Source organism: Lasiodiplodia theobromae, assembly GCF_012971845.1.
Source record: "Lasiodiplodia theobromae strain AM2As chromosome Unknown scaffold_20, whole genome shotgun sequence".
In the NCBI taxonomy this organism is placed as follows: domain Eukaryota; kingdom Fungi; phylum Ascomycota; class Dothideomycetes; order Botryosphaeriales; family Botryosphaeriaceae; genus Lasiodiplodia; species Lasiodiplodia theobromae.
The window spans coordinates 537,312-551,260 of NW_023336409.1; the positions used below are offsets into that span (position 1 = coordinate 537,312).

Genomic DNA, 13,949 nt, shown 5'->3' on the forward strand with positions numbered 1-13,949 from the left:
GTCGAGACAGCTAGCACTCGGAAACGTGATTCGTGGTAAAGGAAAAGAGATATTGGAAACGGAAGAACAAAAAACGGAAAGCCCTGCCCACCACCTTGGAATGACATCGACAATGACATACATGCGAAAGGGAGGAAAACAATGGAATGATCCCCTCATAACCCTTCGCCAAAGTACCCATGAACGAACGCTTTCAACGGGAAAAAGAAAATCCATCAAGTCTTCCTCTGCCAGATAACTGGCTCAACTCGTCTTCGCATCTCGTGAACGTCTAGAAACTTCACGCTGCCTTACCACGTACCCTTCTTCTTCTTGTTGGCACGCTTCTTCCTCTTCTTCTTTTGCGTTCCGGAAACACCAGGCAGTACTTGGCTATCACCAGTGGCGCTAGCATGGTCATCATCCTTTGAGTCATCCTTCGAGTCATCCTTTGAGCCGTCCACGTTAGCGGGGCCAGCTTCACTCTCAGACTGTTTACCTGCTGTAGACTCGATGTTAACAAAGCCGCTGTGACCGCTGCTGCTGCCCCAATTCTTGTGCGACGAACCGTGCGAGTGATGAGAGTGGCTGGAACCCTTGCGATCCTGCTCGTCGTCCGAGCTGCTCGAGACATCGAGAACCATCTTCTTGACGCCATTGACGTCGATGACGTTTTCCGATATTGAGCCCGACCTGACGACAGACTTTCCGGCATTAGGAGAGCGAGGGGCGGATCCACTGTTCACCGAGCCAACGGTGCTAGAACTGTTCGATCTACGGTCGCCGAAGGGGCGATTGTCGATAACAATCTTCTTTTTAGATGAGGAGTTGCTCGCGTTCGAGGACTTCTTGGACAGAGGGCGTTCGGAGTCAGCAAGTGGCGCACTGTTTCCAATAGCGCCATAGCTCGTAGCGACAGCATGAGCACCATCTCTGGCGTCACTGCCACTGTTGGCGAGAACACCTTCACCGATGCCACCCGAGAGAGCGGTCGGTCCGGTCAGGGGGTGGGGGTCCAGCTCCGAGGGAGCAGCCGGGGCCTTGCCATTTCCATTTTCAGAAGTTCCTTCAGGGATGGTGCTGACACTTGGTTTGATCTTCACAGTGCTGATGCGAGTAGACCTAGGGTTGCTGGCAGCATTGGACGGTCCAAGGTGCTTGAGATGCTCTCTCAACTCGGAGGGAGTATCACTGCGAAGGCTCATTGGCTTGGCTTTTCCGATGGAACCATGACCACTGCTGCTGCGACGCATCAAGAACTTGACTTGAGGGCTGGTTCCCAACACACGACTGCTGTCGGTGCTCTTCCTGCGCGTCTCGTTTCCCAGCAAAGCAGTATTCTCATCGGCATCGAGCTCGTCCAGATGACGCTCGGCGACGATCTCGCCCTTGGGGACACGATTGCGGGGCGAGGGGGTGATGCGGCGAATGGCTTTGTGGACATCAATGAACACGTCAGACTCGTCGATGATTTCCCTGATGCAGTGTTAGCGCTTGAACCGGGCGTAATTTACGTGGGGATTTGACACTCACTCTCCGATAAGCTCCTCAATCACATCCTCGAGAGTAACGACACCAAGGGCACCAAACGATTCACCGGGAAAGTCGGAAACAAGCACCATGTGAGACTTGCCCTCCTGGAAGAAGTTGACAATGTCCAGGCAGCTGGTCTCGGGGCGGGTCTCAGGAAGAGTGGCCAGAGCGAAGTCACGGACTTGCTTGCAGTCCTCGGGGTCGTAGGTAATCAGCAGCTTAACCAGGAGCATGCCAACGAAGTTTCGCGGGTTGTCAGGCTGGTAGATGGGGATTCTGGAGTAGCCAGCCGAGAGAATCGTGTCCATCATCTTCTCATCGAGCACGGTATCGGCAGACATGGTGAAAACGTCATTCATCGGGGTCATGATGCTGCCCACGGGCTTCTCCTTAAGATCCAGCACAGCACTGATAATTGTAACTTCATCCTGGTTCAGACGCTCCTCGGGGCTTTCGCCAAGAGTTTTGTGCAGAGTAACCAGCGTCTTCAGGCCAGCCTTCTTGTATGTTGTTCCGTGGTCCTCTCCCAAGAGGTAGTCCAGCAATTTCGCAGTGGGCCAGGCGACGGGACACATGATCCACATCAGGCCGAGCACGATGGGCGACATCCATGCTCCAATTGGCAGGCCATAGCGGACGCAGATACTCTGGGGGACAACTTCACCGAAAATGACTGTCGCGACAGTGTCAGCGGCGCAGCAATGGAGAGTGGCGGCGAAAATCACGCATCAGGTGGACTTACCAATCAGGACGGTACTGCTGACGACGGCCGGCCAGCCTCCGCCAAGCGAGCGATCGAGAACGATAGGCAGCGTCTCGTTGGTGATAACGTTGCTGAGAAGTAGTGTGACCAAGACCCAGTGCTTGCCCTTCTGGAGAAGACGAAGCACGCGTGCGGCATTTTTGCGCTCGGAGGCTTCACCGGACGCAGCGAGGACCTGGAGGTAGATCTCATCTTGGCCCATGAGGCTGGATCGAGACAGCGGTCAGTGACGGTGCGACGTGAAAACGAGGGTGGCGCGAGGGTGCGACACTTACGCAATGGTTAGACCGGCAAAGACACCTCCAAGCAGCACGAGAGCGACGGCGACGCTCAGGTAGATCCAGAGGCTGGCATCGCTCGGATCCTTGGGCAGATCCTCCTCGAGGACTGCGATGGGGATGTGCTTGAGTGGCGCGGCATGTCCGACGGCGGACAGCAGAAGGCCGGCCGAGAGGAGCGCAATGGGTCTCACTCGGGCGAGGCCATTGGAAGCAAAAGGGCCGCTTGCAAGGGCCCTCGCGAAGACCAGAGACATTGGCAAGCCTGCAGAGGGGCTGGGAGGGTATTGTCGCGTGTAGCAACGTGGACGAGTCGACGCTTGGGATGGCGAAGGTGGGTGTTTTGAAGGGCTCTGGGAGGGTCGCAGTCTGCGCGCAGATCACCCTAGGGCGCGCGCTTTTCGAGCGCACGTATGGCGGTCAACGGGGTTCGGCACCACTCTTTTCTCGCAATCAGCCACACAGAACAGTCCACGCGCGCGCATCCACTTGGTGTTGGGTCCTGGGCGTGTCGGTCAACCTCGCAGGGCTGATATGCACAGTCTTCACGAGAAGCGTCTTCGGGCACGCCGGTACAGTCCCGCAGGAGCCGGGCGAACTCTGACGGTGCCAGCCGCCGCCTGCGAACCCATGCGGAAAGCGGCAAGTGATGGCCGCTAGCCAAGCCCTCCGCAGCGCCGTGCAGCACTTCTCGGCGGCCTCGAAGCGCGCTCACGACTGGCGCATGGGTTCCTGCGTGCCTCCAGCTATGCCGCCGCTAGCCGCTCTCACTCTGGTACATATCCCCGCCAGACATCCCCATCTCTTCCCCAGATTATGTTGCGCCCCGCACTCGTCGAAGCTGTCATGAAATCGCGTGTACCACTGTCACCACGACGTCTTGTGACGTCTGTCCGAGCGACAATCTATCCCCGACGGCCCTACTCCACACATCCGCCGAACGCCCGCCTTAACCTGCCCATCGACTACGCCACCACCCCGCTGCTCGCCCACACCCCCAAGTCGAGTCTCTCGAATCCCGAGCTGCCCCAGCATGTCCGCGATTCGAAAACTACGCGCCAGAATATGTTTCAGGCCGTCAACTCCGCCCTGCGCCATGCCCTGTCGACCGACGATCGCGTGCTCGTGTTCGGCGAAGATGTAGCCTTCGGTGGCGTCTTTCGATGCTCCATGGGGCTAGCCAACGATTTTGGCTCGGAGAGAGTCTTTAACACTCCGCTGAGCGAGCAAGGCATCGTGGGGTTCGCCATTGGTGCTGCGCTAGAAGGAATGAAGCCAGTTGCTGAAATCCAGTTTGCCGACTACGTCTACCCAGCCTTCGACCAATTAGTGAACGAGGCAGCCAAAGTGAGGTACAGGGCAGGCACAACGGACATGCATGCTGGAGGCCTCGTCGTACGAATGCCCATGGGGGGTGTAGGGCACGGTGCATTGTGAGTCCAAAGCTGGTTGGCTGGCCTTCGGGCATGCTAACCTTTGTTTCAGATACCACTCTCAATCACCTGAGGCTCTCTTCACCCATATTCCTGGATTGCGCGTAGTGGTTCCGCGCTCGCCAATTCAAGCCAAAGGCTTACTCTTAGCATCTATCGCGTGCAACGACCCCGTCGTGTTTATGGAACCCAAGATCCTCTACCGAGCAGCCGTGGAGCAAGTGCCTAATGAAGCATACACCCTGCCTTTGTCGAAAGCAGAAATTCTGAAAGAAGGAAAAGATGTGACCCTTATCTCCCATGGCACTCCTTTGTACAATTGCTCAAGCGCCATCGCTGCCGCCGAGAAGGATTTCGGTGTCAGCGTTGAGTTGGTTGATTTGAGAACCATTTATCCCTGGGACCGGCCGACCATCTTGAGCAGTGTGAACAAGACTGGGAGAGCCATCGTCGTGCACGAGAGTATGATAAACTCTGGTGTCGGCGCCGAGGTCGCAGCAACAATTCAAGAAGGTGCATTCTTGAGACTGGAAGCACCTGTGCAGCGTGTTGCAGGATGGAGTACGCACATGGGTCTGTTGTATGAAAATTTTAACATTCCCGACGTCGTCCGTAAGTTCAACTAAACCCTCCCAAACTTCAATCACTAATTGTTCAGGGATATACGATGCGATTCGAAAAGTCATCGAGTACTAGTGTTAAAAATGAAATAGCATGTCTCCTCGCATTTTTCTGCCGGCGCCTTAGCATGATTCCATCTAATATTGAAAGGTTTTGCGGCATGGCATTGTTTTTCCGCAAACTGAGCGTTTGCTGCATTCCGAGCACACCGAAAGATCATATTTGAACATCATGTGTAATCAGAACTTCAAGAGTAGAAGTAGACCCCAATCGCCTAAAGATAAATTTCAACTATCCAGCTACAAGTAAAAATATCCCTCGAGGATGCAGTCACGATCATCTGCGCTAGATACACTTGTACGCAATACTTCCCCAACCTCAACTCCTCACTCCACACGAACAAACCCCTCCATGACCTCCACCGCACTCCCCGTCAACACGACCTCACTCACCGCCGCCCCATCCTCCGTCCTCACCACCTTGACAAAAATATCGCACCTCCTCCCCATCTCCACCCCCTGAACGAGATGAAACTCAAACGGCCCCGCACCCTTCTCCTTCGCCTCCTTCAGCGCCAAATAGCAGCACAGCGCCGCGCTCGCGCTGCCCGTCCCCGGATCCTCCCTCGTCCCGATCGACCGCGTGCGCAGCAGGCGCCGCTGATCGGCTTCTGGATCGAGCCCGAGGTCGACGTAGAAAAACGACCCCGTGAACCCGCCGTCCCACCCGCTGCCGGCGTCGAGCCACTTGCCGGCGTACGCGTCGGCGACGGGGACGAGGCCGGCGGACATGCTGCCCAGCGCGTTGAGTGTCGGGAGCGGGACGAGGCAGAAGGCCATGCCGCGGACGATGGAGACGATGGGGACGGAAGAAGAAGAAAAGGCATCATTAGTGGGAGAAGGGGAAGACGGGGGAGGAGGCAGGGGGTGAGGGGGGCGGAAAGAGTGTTCGTAGACGGCGTGGGGGAGGCGCACCGAGGCGGTGCGGGTGGAGGCGTTGTAGTCGAGCGGGATGGTGCCGGCGAGGGTGCGCAGGGAGTGCGTGTGGGGGAAGAGCGGGGCGCCGGTCGTGGAGACGAAGATGGCGGTGCCGATGGTGGGGTCTGGGGGTATTGCGTTAGAGATAGGACGTTTGATTGGTGGTTTGTGAGAGGGGTATTGGAGTCGTGGTTCGCCGTGGGGGCTGGGGAACTTACGGCCGGCGAAGGTCATGCGCGAGCGCGCCGTGAAGATGTCGTAGTCGGCGACTGTGCCATCATCGTTCTCGGACGACTCATGCAAGAACGTGATTTCAGACAAATTGAACTCGGTCGCAATCTTCTGCTTTTTCTCCTCCGTGAGGGTGTTGCGATAGGACGCAGGCACTCGAACAACGGCAAGAGAATTGCCGCTGAAGGGCGTCGTGGTGAAGACGTCCAAAGTGGTGAAAGGCAGCTTCATGGTTGCGTTTCAATTTTGTTATCCAAACTATTTGCTTGATTCTGTGTAAGATGGTTGTTGATATTCGAGTTGCACAAAGATGTCAAGGGCAACTAATATAGCTTACGGTGTGCATGAGTCACCTTGTACACTTGGGCGTTCCTTTTGTCAGCAACGTAGAGTCATTAGCATTCTATCTAGATAAGAAGTTCAATTGATTTACACAAAGCGTACCTGTAATGAGATTTTGCGTTGGTCCTCTGAGAGCCTTTGCGTTCGTGTCCATCGGGGGAGGAATTCATACAGACTGGAATAAGGGCAGGTCGTGAATTGGATCATTCCCTACAATTAAGTTCAAAGAACATGCAGGAGATATTACGCCCCGTAAGCCCATCAGGAATATATGCTAGGTGAACCGAAATAAGAACAAGAAACAAGGGTATCTCTTAGAACGTGGGAATTCGTTCTGTCCACTCCCGATCCCCCAACATGCGCTTCAAGTACTGAGATTTTTGGACAATCTCCAATACATTAAACCGACGCAAAGCACCGCCCGGGCGGCAGTGACTTTTGATGATCTTGCGGTACACCATGTGTCTTGGCTTGCCTGTGCATGCGTTAGTACCCTCTCACGTGTATCGTAGTGTTTACCCACTAAATTCTATGGCTGTGTATTTTGCCAGGGCTTCCATGAGCGTCAGACACTCCAGATCAGTCCAGTCAACCCCCACAAGTTCCTGGGTCATTTCCAGACTGTGCCTTCGCGGGTTGGTCCGTGGATGATGAAACATGACAACTCGGTCAAAGGGTTGGCCATTTACGTCAATGTCCCGGATAAGTTCCGGTTCGCGAGCTGAAGGGGGAGGGACGGCATCAAGATGACGCCATCGGCTACAATCTGGCTCGATCTCTTTGCGGAGAATATGGAGTCGTCTCCAGTCGTCCAACAATGCTCTTCGGGGGGCCTCCTCTTCAGCCTCTCGCTGTTGTCTAATTCGAGCCTGCTCAATTCTTCTCTTCTCATTTTGCAAGGCTTGCTCCCGTTCATCCCGATTAGTTTGCTTTCTAATGAGCTGGAGAAGAAGATAGTGGCATTTCTTGAGAGGAGCAATAATATGGTGCCGGGTTGGTTTAACAATCAAAAGATAACTCGGCACTTGGACTCCGCTCGCCTTAATACTTGACTTGGCACGCTCGTTAAGATTAATGATTGCGGCCATGAAGAAAGCAATCTCTTCCAATTGGGCTGTGGGAATCGAGCCGTCATCTCCACAGAAGGATTGTGCGTAAAAGTCGACGATTTTGCAGAGAGCTCTGAGAAGGCCTGGAAAGATGTATGCATAGACATCCTGGAAGAGGAAGTTTTTGATCTCCCTTTTGTTCGCCAAATCGAACTTGTCGAGTTCGCTCGCAAGAATGGCTACGGCATCCCTCACTTGCGCAGACTTGACATCGGTCATTTCCGTCGATGTCCCTGTAGCGTCTTTGATGTCTCTCATAATATCAGAGCAGGCGTTCAACACGCCTTTGGTGGAATCATTGCGCTCGCTCAGCTTGTTGCTGGCCCGTTGCTGGCGAACTTTTTTCACCCCTTTCTTATTGTTCCAAATTTCACTCAAGAACTCTTTCAGATCATTAGGTCCATCGATCTGAAAAGGATACGAGGGAACACTAGGATGTGACTCTATCGTTAACGCCTCCGCAGATTCCTCTTCAGGGCTTTCGTTGGCTTGTTCATGCTCTGAGACCTCTTGTTCATGCTCCGAGGCTTCTTCTTCATACTCCAAGGCTTCTTGTTCATATTCTGGGGCTTCTTGAACATTGGTTCTCTTGGACTTCATCTGCGATAACTTTTCGGATGAAGTAGTTGCTTTTTTGGGTGTCGATTTTGACTTCTTGGAGCCTGAAGGTGTTGCAGTCGTAGTGTTTTTGCTTGCAATGCGTTTATTGCCTTCCTCCGACTGCACGGCTTCTCCTGTCTTGGCTGAATCGGTCTTTTGGCGTTTGATAATTTCAGCATTTGTTGCGGTCTTTTTTGGGCGGCCTGGCTTCCTTTTCTGGGGCACTTGAGACACTGGAGCGGCCACTGCTGCATCTTCCTTGTCTTTCTGTGATCTCTGTGCTTTCGTAGACCGTCTTAGCTGACGCCCCTCAGATCCTTTCTCGTCCTCGGCCTGCGTCTCGGGCTGAGCTGATTCAGAAGCAGACGCATGATTAGGCTTATAATTGACCGGTACTACATGTACCTCTGGATGAGCCGATCTTTTGGCACTGCGTGGTGTAGACGTTGTACTGTGGCCGTCCCGCGACGCAGCTCGTCTCTCGGCTTTGCTCGGAAGAGGGCCCGGACCACGACCATGTGATAAAAGTGCAGCAGAATCCATGAAAGCGGCTTGCTCCTCGTCTGTAAGTTTGCGGTTGTTCCCCGGTGATCGCGCAGATTGAGCCTCGCGTTGGATTTGCGAATTTGGCTCATCTTCACTTTCTTCTTGTAGTGACCTGGAATTGGGTCCATCATCATTGTCTCCATGGAACGGGGAATCCTGAGCCTCATCGGATAGTCCTTCAAGAAAATCGTCCTTCAAGACTTCGTCATCGAGGGGGTGCGGATCAGGTTCCTCATCCGAGCTGTCCGGCAACGATGTAGTGCTCCCACGTCGCAAAGGGGCACTCCTTAAGCGCGCCATTGCGCTTGCTTGTTAACCTGCTCGGTGGTTGTGGCCAGCAGAATGGTCGTGTGAAGTTGTTGTGGTGGGGAACTCAGCTGTGGAGTGACTGGAGCTTGGGTGCCAGCGGATGCCGGTGCGACGTATTCCCGTGTCACCATGCAAGGCAGGAACGGCAACCCTGTCTTATCTCGACGCATTTTCTTTTCTAATAATAAGCTTCTTGACCCCTTCCGCAGTAGTCACCTGTCCAAACAAAGAGCGCAACCGCAATGGGCCTGAGAAGCTGTCTTGACAGCCATGCGACCAACCAAATAATGTCAAGTCTGTCCCGGTGATTGCCCGGAGCCCATAGCGGACGAAACGCCGCTGAAAGCCATGGGCCATGGACGGGGAAAACAGTAGCAAGAAGAAGCAATCGTTGGTGAAGTTCAGAGAGGCGGTAGAGCACTGCCCGAGGCAGTGGCACCTGGAGACAAGCTGGTCACACACCTGCACATTGCCTCGGTCGCTCTTGCACTGCATAAGCGTGCACCGCCATAGCGGGTATCAGGTTGATATGTGTATGCGACGCGCAATCAACTTACGACTCTCTTTCTCTATCTCACTCTGGTTCTAGCCTCGGCGATTCGCAGACCCTTGCGAGACCCTGCAGGTGGAGCTTGGGCCACGTCGCGCTCGCACGTGAGACGAGACCCACCTATTTCATCACCAGTTTCAGGCTTCACAGACACTGCAACAACCACCACCAGCACCATGGCCGACGGTAAACAAGCCATCAAGGCCCTGGACCAGCTTGATTCGGCTGCGACCCATGAATTTGTGCTGCCGAAGAAGCAGATCAACGATGGCGAAGATGTCGGCTTCTTTCTGACCTCTACTGGCTATGCCGACATCATGACGTGGCTGCTGCAGCTGAATGCCGCCATGTTTCCCAAGAAGACCCCGTCCTCATATGAAGCGTGGCAGCTGAACAGTGAGGCTGTCCAGTTGTCAGAGCCCGTGGCGAGATTGAAGGCTTTGATGGGACAGCTGGAAGCCATCATCGATGAGGCGCCTCCGGACCCCGGTCCACGGAGATTTGGCAACATCAGTTTCAGGAAGTGGTATGAGATTGTTGAATCTCGTTTACCCAAATTGCTGGACGAGGCCCTTTCCGCCGATATCCTGAGCAGCGGAAAACCAACGTCTGCGAAGGACGAGCTTCAGGCCTACCTCGTCGGTAGCTTTGGTAGTGCTCAAAGACTGGACTACGGCACGGGCCACGAACTGAGCTTCCTTGCGTTCCTCGGTGGTATTTGGAAGCTAGGAGGCTTCGCAAAGAGCGACCCTGGTGTTGAGGAGCGAGGAATTGTAATTGGTGTCATTGAGCCGTGAGTGCGTCGTAATGAGCCTGCACCGCCTTGCGCTAACTGCACCCAGATACCTGCACCTTGTTCGCCGACTCATTTTGACCTACACGCTCGAACCAGCCGGCTCGCATGGAGTCTGGGGCCTTGACGATCATTCGTTCATCCCGTATATTTTTGGCTCCGCGCAACTATCGCCTCCTATTCAATCCGCCGCCGACATCCCCGGCGAGGGCTCGTTGCCTGATGCCCCCGAGCCGGGAGACGTTGCAAAGAAGAACGTGGTCGAACGAGAGCGCAGCGTCAACATGTACTTCAGCGCGATCGGCTTCATCTATGACGTGAAGAAGGGGCCGTTCTGGGAGCACAGCCCCATTCTGTTCGACATTTCTGGAGTACGAGCGGGCTGGGCGAAGATCAACAAGGTATGACTCTAATTTCCATTCTCGGCCCCTACGTTGACACCTTGCACAGGGCATGCTCAAGATGTACAACGCGGAAGTGCTTTCCAAATTCCCCGTGGTACAGCATTTCCCATTCGGCTCGCTGTTTCGCTGGGAGAAAGACCCAACGGCGGCAGAGCCCCCAAAGTCTATTCATACCACAAGCCAGCCTGCCAGGGCGCCTGCGGGCCAGGCATCCGACGGTCCCCAGCGCTTCCCCGCGCAGGCGGGCACCGCTGCTCCGTGGGCATCAAACCCGGCGACGGGGCTGCCCATGACGGCTGCGCCGTGGGCTGCACGCCCGTCAGGGGGAACGGGCCGGCCGGGGATGACGCAAATGGGGGCGATGCCGGGAGTCACGACAGCGCCATGGAAGCAGAGCGCGCCACCGCAACCCGGCGATCGAGGACAAATGCCGCAGACGCAAGCACCATGGGCGCGGAAAGACCCATCATGACGGGAAATTGTCTTATATGGCGCCTCGGGGGCCTCGGGGATGACATGAATCGGGCTCGGGATTGCCGTCTCGCCATGGTTGAGTAGCAGATTTATTACCCGAATCTCGGCTGTTGGCGAGGGCCGGCGGCGGAGATTGAACGGCAGCGGACAATGCCCCTATCGGCCATCGGCGCACGGAGAGCACGTTGCTGGGAGCGCGCGCAAGGCAGATAAAGTTATTGATTTCGTGCACGGCCGAGCAATCAGCGGTGCAATTGGCGCTTGGACCAAAAATAGCTTGAAACCCTGAAACGGCCTTGGCGCGTCTATGAATCTGGGGCTGAGCAAGCTGCATCCTTGCGCGAGCGCTTTGAGCTCCTAGAGTCTCACGACCTCCTCCACTCCACGACCGCCCGCCGACCGCTTCGCTCCTTTGGGCCATCGCTCCTTCAAAACCCGGACGCCTCCCGCCACAGCCTCCAAGTGCATTCTCTCCCCACACTCTTCCCCCTCACCCATCTGCTGCTGTTGAGCGCCTGCTCGACAGCCCACTACCGCCGCCATGCCTGGAGTCCGTGAGTAGCCCTCGCCGCCTTGCACGCCCGGCCGACGAGCGTTGTCGCCCGCCGAGCCAGCCAACGCCACGACTCGTGCTAACCCATCTTCACCAGCCCCTGATGCGATGGCCACGGTGAAGAAGGCCTTCAAGAACATGTTCAAGAAGAAGAAGGCTGCAAAGAAGACCGACGACAAGACGAACGCCGACGCTGCAAAGCCTGCCGACCAGGCTGCAACCGAGACCACCGCCGGCAAGCCGACCGAGACAACGCCCGCCGCTCCGGCTGCCGGCGCTGCCCCGGCCGCTGCTGCTGCTGCTGCTGGTGCTGCCGCCGCCGCTCCTGCTGCCGCTGCAGACACGACCGACGCGAAGAAGCCGGAGGAGCCCAAGCCGGCCGACGCGCCTGCTGCTGCTGAAGGCGAAACCGCCAAGAAGGAGGAGGCTCCGGAAGCCACCGGTGAGTTCCCCGCCGCCGCCGCCCCCGCTCGCAGCCCGTGTCTATCAAGCCGCTCTTGATGCTAATGAAGTGCGCCTTGGCGACAACAGCTTCCGACGCTGCTCCCGCTGCTCCTGCTGCTGCTCCGGCCCCCGCGGACGCGACAACCGCCCCTGCCACCGCAGACTCTACGGCAGCCCCCGCGGCTACCGCCTCTGAGGGCATGTCGGCTACCAGCGGCCCTCTCGACGATCACCCGAACCTTGACGCCGCGCCTGCCGAGGAGAAGCCTGCTGAGAAGACTGAAGAGAAGGCTGAGGAGAAGAAGGAGGAAGAGACTAAGACTGAGGAGGCTAAGACTGAGGAGCCTGCGAAGACCGAGGAAGCCAAGCCCGAGGCTGCTGCCGCGGCTCCTGCGGCTACCGAGTCGAAGTAGATCTCTTTCTTTTCAGGATAACAATGAGTTTTGATGTGGGAGGGTAAATGGGTCAGACATTTTGGGAGTTTTGAGCGTTAGGGAAAAGCGGACTGAGGGCGTGGAAAAATCGAACTAAGGTTCGATGGTCCGAGGGGGGTTACAGACTTCTCTGCATGCTGCTACCACATTCGCTAATGCTTGCACGGCCTCATCGGCTGCAATGCATTTTCTTATACCCGAAGCGACTATACCCCGGTCTTTTCTGGTAGCAGCAATTGAGTTATTTCAGACAATTTCGCCGATGTGCTGACCGAGATGGATATTCAAGACCGCCGGATCGTCACCAATACACCATGAATAACGGAAGCTCGCTCTCCTACGGCATAGGCAAAGTAGGCTGAGCAGGTGCGGCCTCCCGGCCTTTTCAGCTAACATGTACGACGTGCCTTATGTCTTAGATCCTGTATCCGTTATCTGCGAGGGCAAAATTGCCGAATGGCCTTCCTGCGCCCTGTACCCCCGATCATCATTCCTTATCCGAGCCACGCATTTCTATTTCGATACGCGTACCCCTCCATGCGCCCCGTAGGACATACCCCGCAAGGAAATGATAAGCTGGCGTGCCATAATAGGCCATGCTGGAGGACGTGTTGAGCCTCCACAGGGGCGCCGGCAGGCTGCCCCGCTTCCAGCATTTACCTAGCAGATTGAGTTGCATAATTTGGTCAAGAAGGCAAACGGACTCAGCCTACCAAACTCAGATCCTCTGTTCCAGTGCCAGATCACCATTCGCACTCCTCTTTTAGAAGAAAGGTCGCCAGACAAAGATATTCGATGGCGCAGCAAGTCTGAGTGGCAAGAAAAAAAAAGTTTTGGGGCACCGCATGTCCATGATCGACCAATGACGTTTGAACGCTTGGGTTTTATTCATGATGACAGCAACCCGATTGTGGTAACGGGTGGCTCCGGCGGAAAGGGCCTCTGGTCAGCAATGGCTGAGTTGTCAACCGCATGGGAACCGAGATGCGACTTTTCACATGCAGCCCTGTAACCGTCCCGCCACTCTGGGTACTCTTGCCTGATGAACCACTCACGGATGAATCGCGAGACGGCGCCGAAAGCAGACCGCCTCGATGCGTCAGATCATGACATTCGAGGGTGAGGAGAACGAGTGCGAGAGGTACCGCACCGCAGGGGCGCAGTGCAGAGTAACACGCCAGGACCTCGAGGGCTTTTGGTGACGATGAAGCGGAACGACTAGCGCATCGGTGGTGTGCTGACATGCAGACGCAGCGTGCCTGGGGCGCGATGTGCCACCGCGTGCGTCTCTCCCGGTCAGCTTCCGGCGCGGCTCGACGGTCTCATGCATGGCGGGAGCGTAGACGAGCAGAGACAGTACCATCGCTAATGGCGGAACCCTAGAATGTGCGGCCTCGGTGAGAAGGAACAGCCCTACGAGGGCACGCGCATTCTGTGGATAAATTACCCCAGGACACGTAGCCAATGGCAGCAGGCAGAAGCCAGACAACAGAAATAGTACCCGTCCTAGCGGGGTTCCGGGCGGCGGCGAACTCAGGCCCGCGAGGTACGTCGCATCGCAGTGCTGCGGACCGGC

General features: G+C 56.0%; 6 protein-coding genes across 6 annotated transcripts; 3 read left to right on the top strand and 3 right to left on the bottom strand.

Annotated features, from left to right (window-relative positions):
- Nucleotides 1–290: 290 nt before the first annotated feature.
- LTHEOB_6943 (uncharacterized protein) lies at nt 291–2,810 on the bottom strand (the record flags this gene model as incomplete). The annotated part of the gene is made up of 4 exons (XM_035516254.1): nt 291–1,455; nt 1,513–2,185; nt 2,255–2,481; nt 2,551–2,810. The coding sequence occupies 4 exons, from the start codon at nt 2,808–2,810 to the stop codon at nt 291–293; spliced, it is 2,325 nt and encodes a 774-aa protein (XP_035371910.1).
- Nucleotides 2,811–3,369: 559 nt separating this feature from the next.
- Nucleotides 3,370–4,682, top strand: LTHEOB_6944 (Branched chain alpha-keto acid dehydrogenase E1; the record flags this gene model as incomplete). Its single annotated transcript, XM_035516255.1, has 3 exons — nt 3,370–3,986; nt 4,039–4,598; nt 4,645–4,682. The coding sequence occupies 3 exons, from the start codon at nt 3,370–3,372 to the stop codon at nt 4,680–4,682; spliced, it is 1,215 nt and encodes a 404-aa protein (XP_035371911.1).
- A 311-nt stretch (nt 4,683–4,993) lies between these two features.
- On the bottom strand, nt 4,994–6,046 carry LTHEOB_6945 (Phenazine biosynthesis protein; the record flags this gene model as incomplete). Its single annotated transcript, XM_035516256.1, has 2 exons — nt 4,994–5,709; nt 5,803–6,046. The coding sequence occupies 2 exons, from the start codon at nt 6,044–6,046 to the stop codon at nt 4,994–4,996; spliced, it is 960 nt and encodes a 319-aa protein (XP_035371912.1).
- A 425-nt stretch (nt 6,047–6,471) lies between these two features.
- LTHEOB_6946 (Guanine nucleotide-binding protein) lies at nt 6,472–7,866 on the bottom strand (the record flags this gene model as incomplete). Its single annotated transcript, XM_035516257.1, has 3 exons — nt 6,472–6,632; nt 6,681–6,878; nt 7,206–7,866. 3 exons carry the CDS (start codon nt 7,864–7,866, stop codon nt 6,472–6,474), a joined length of 1,020 nt encoding a protein of 339 aa, XP_035371913.1.
- Nucleotides 7,867–9,447: 1,581 nt separating this feature from the next.
- Nucleotides 9,448–10,940, top strand: LTHEOB_6947 (Phosphotyrosyl phosphatase activator PTPA; the record flags this gene model as incomplete). Its single annotated transcript, XM_035516258.1, has 3 exons — nt 9,448–10,064; nt 10,114–10,465; nt 10,515–10,940. 3 exons carry the CDS (start codon nt 9,448–9,450, stop codon nt 10,938–10,940), a joined length of 1,395 nt encoding a protein of 464 aa, XP_035371914.1.
- Nucleotides 10,941–11,483: 543 nt separating this feature from the next.
- On the top strand, nt 11,484–12,352 carry LTHEOB_6948 (uncharacterized protein; the record flags this gene model as incomplete). Its single annotated transcript, XM_035516259.1, has 3 exons — nt 11,484–11,496; nt 11,593–11,937; nt 12,027–12,352. 3 exons carry the CDS (start codon nt 11,484–11,486, stop codon nt 12,350–12,352), a joined length of 684 nt encoding a protein of 227 aa, XP_035371915.1.
- Between the last annotated feature and the right edge of the window lie 1,597 nt (nt 12,353–13,949).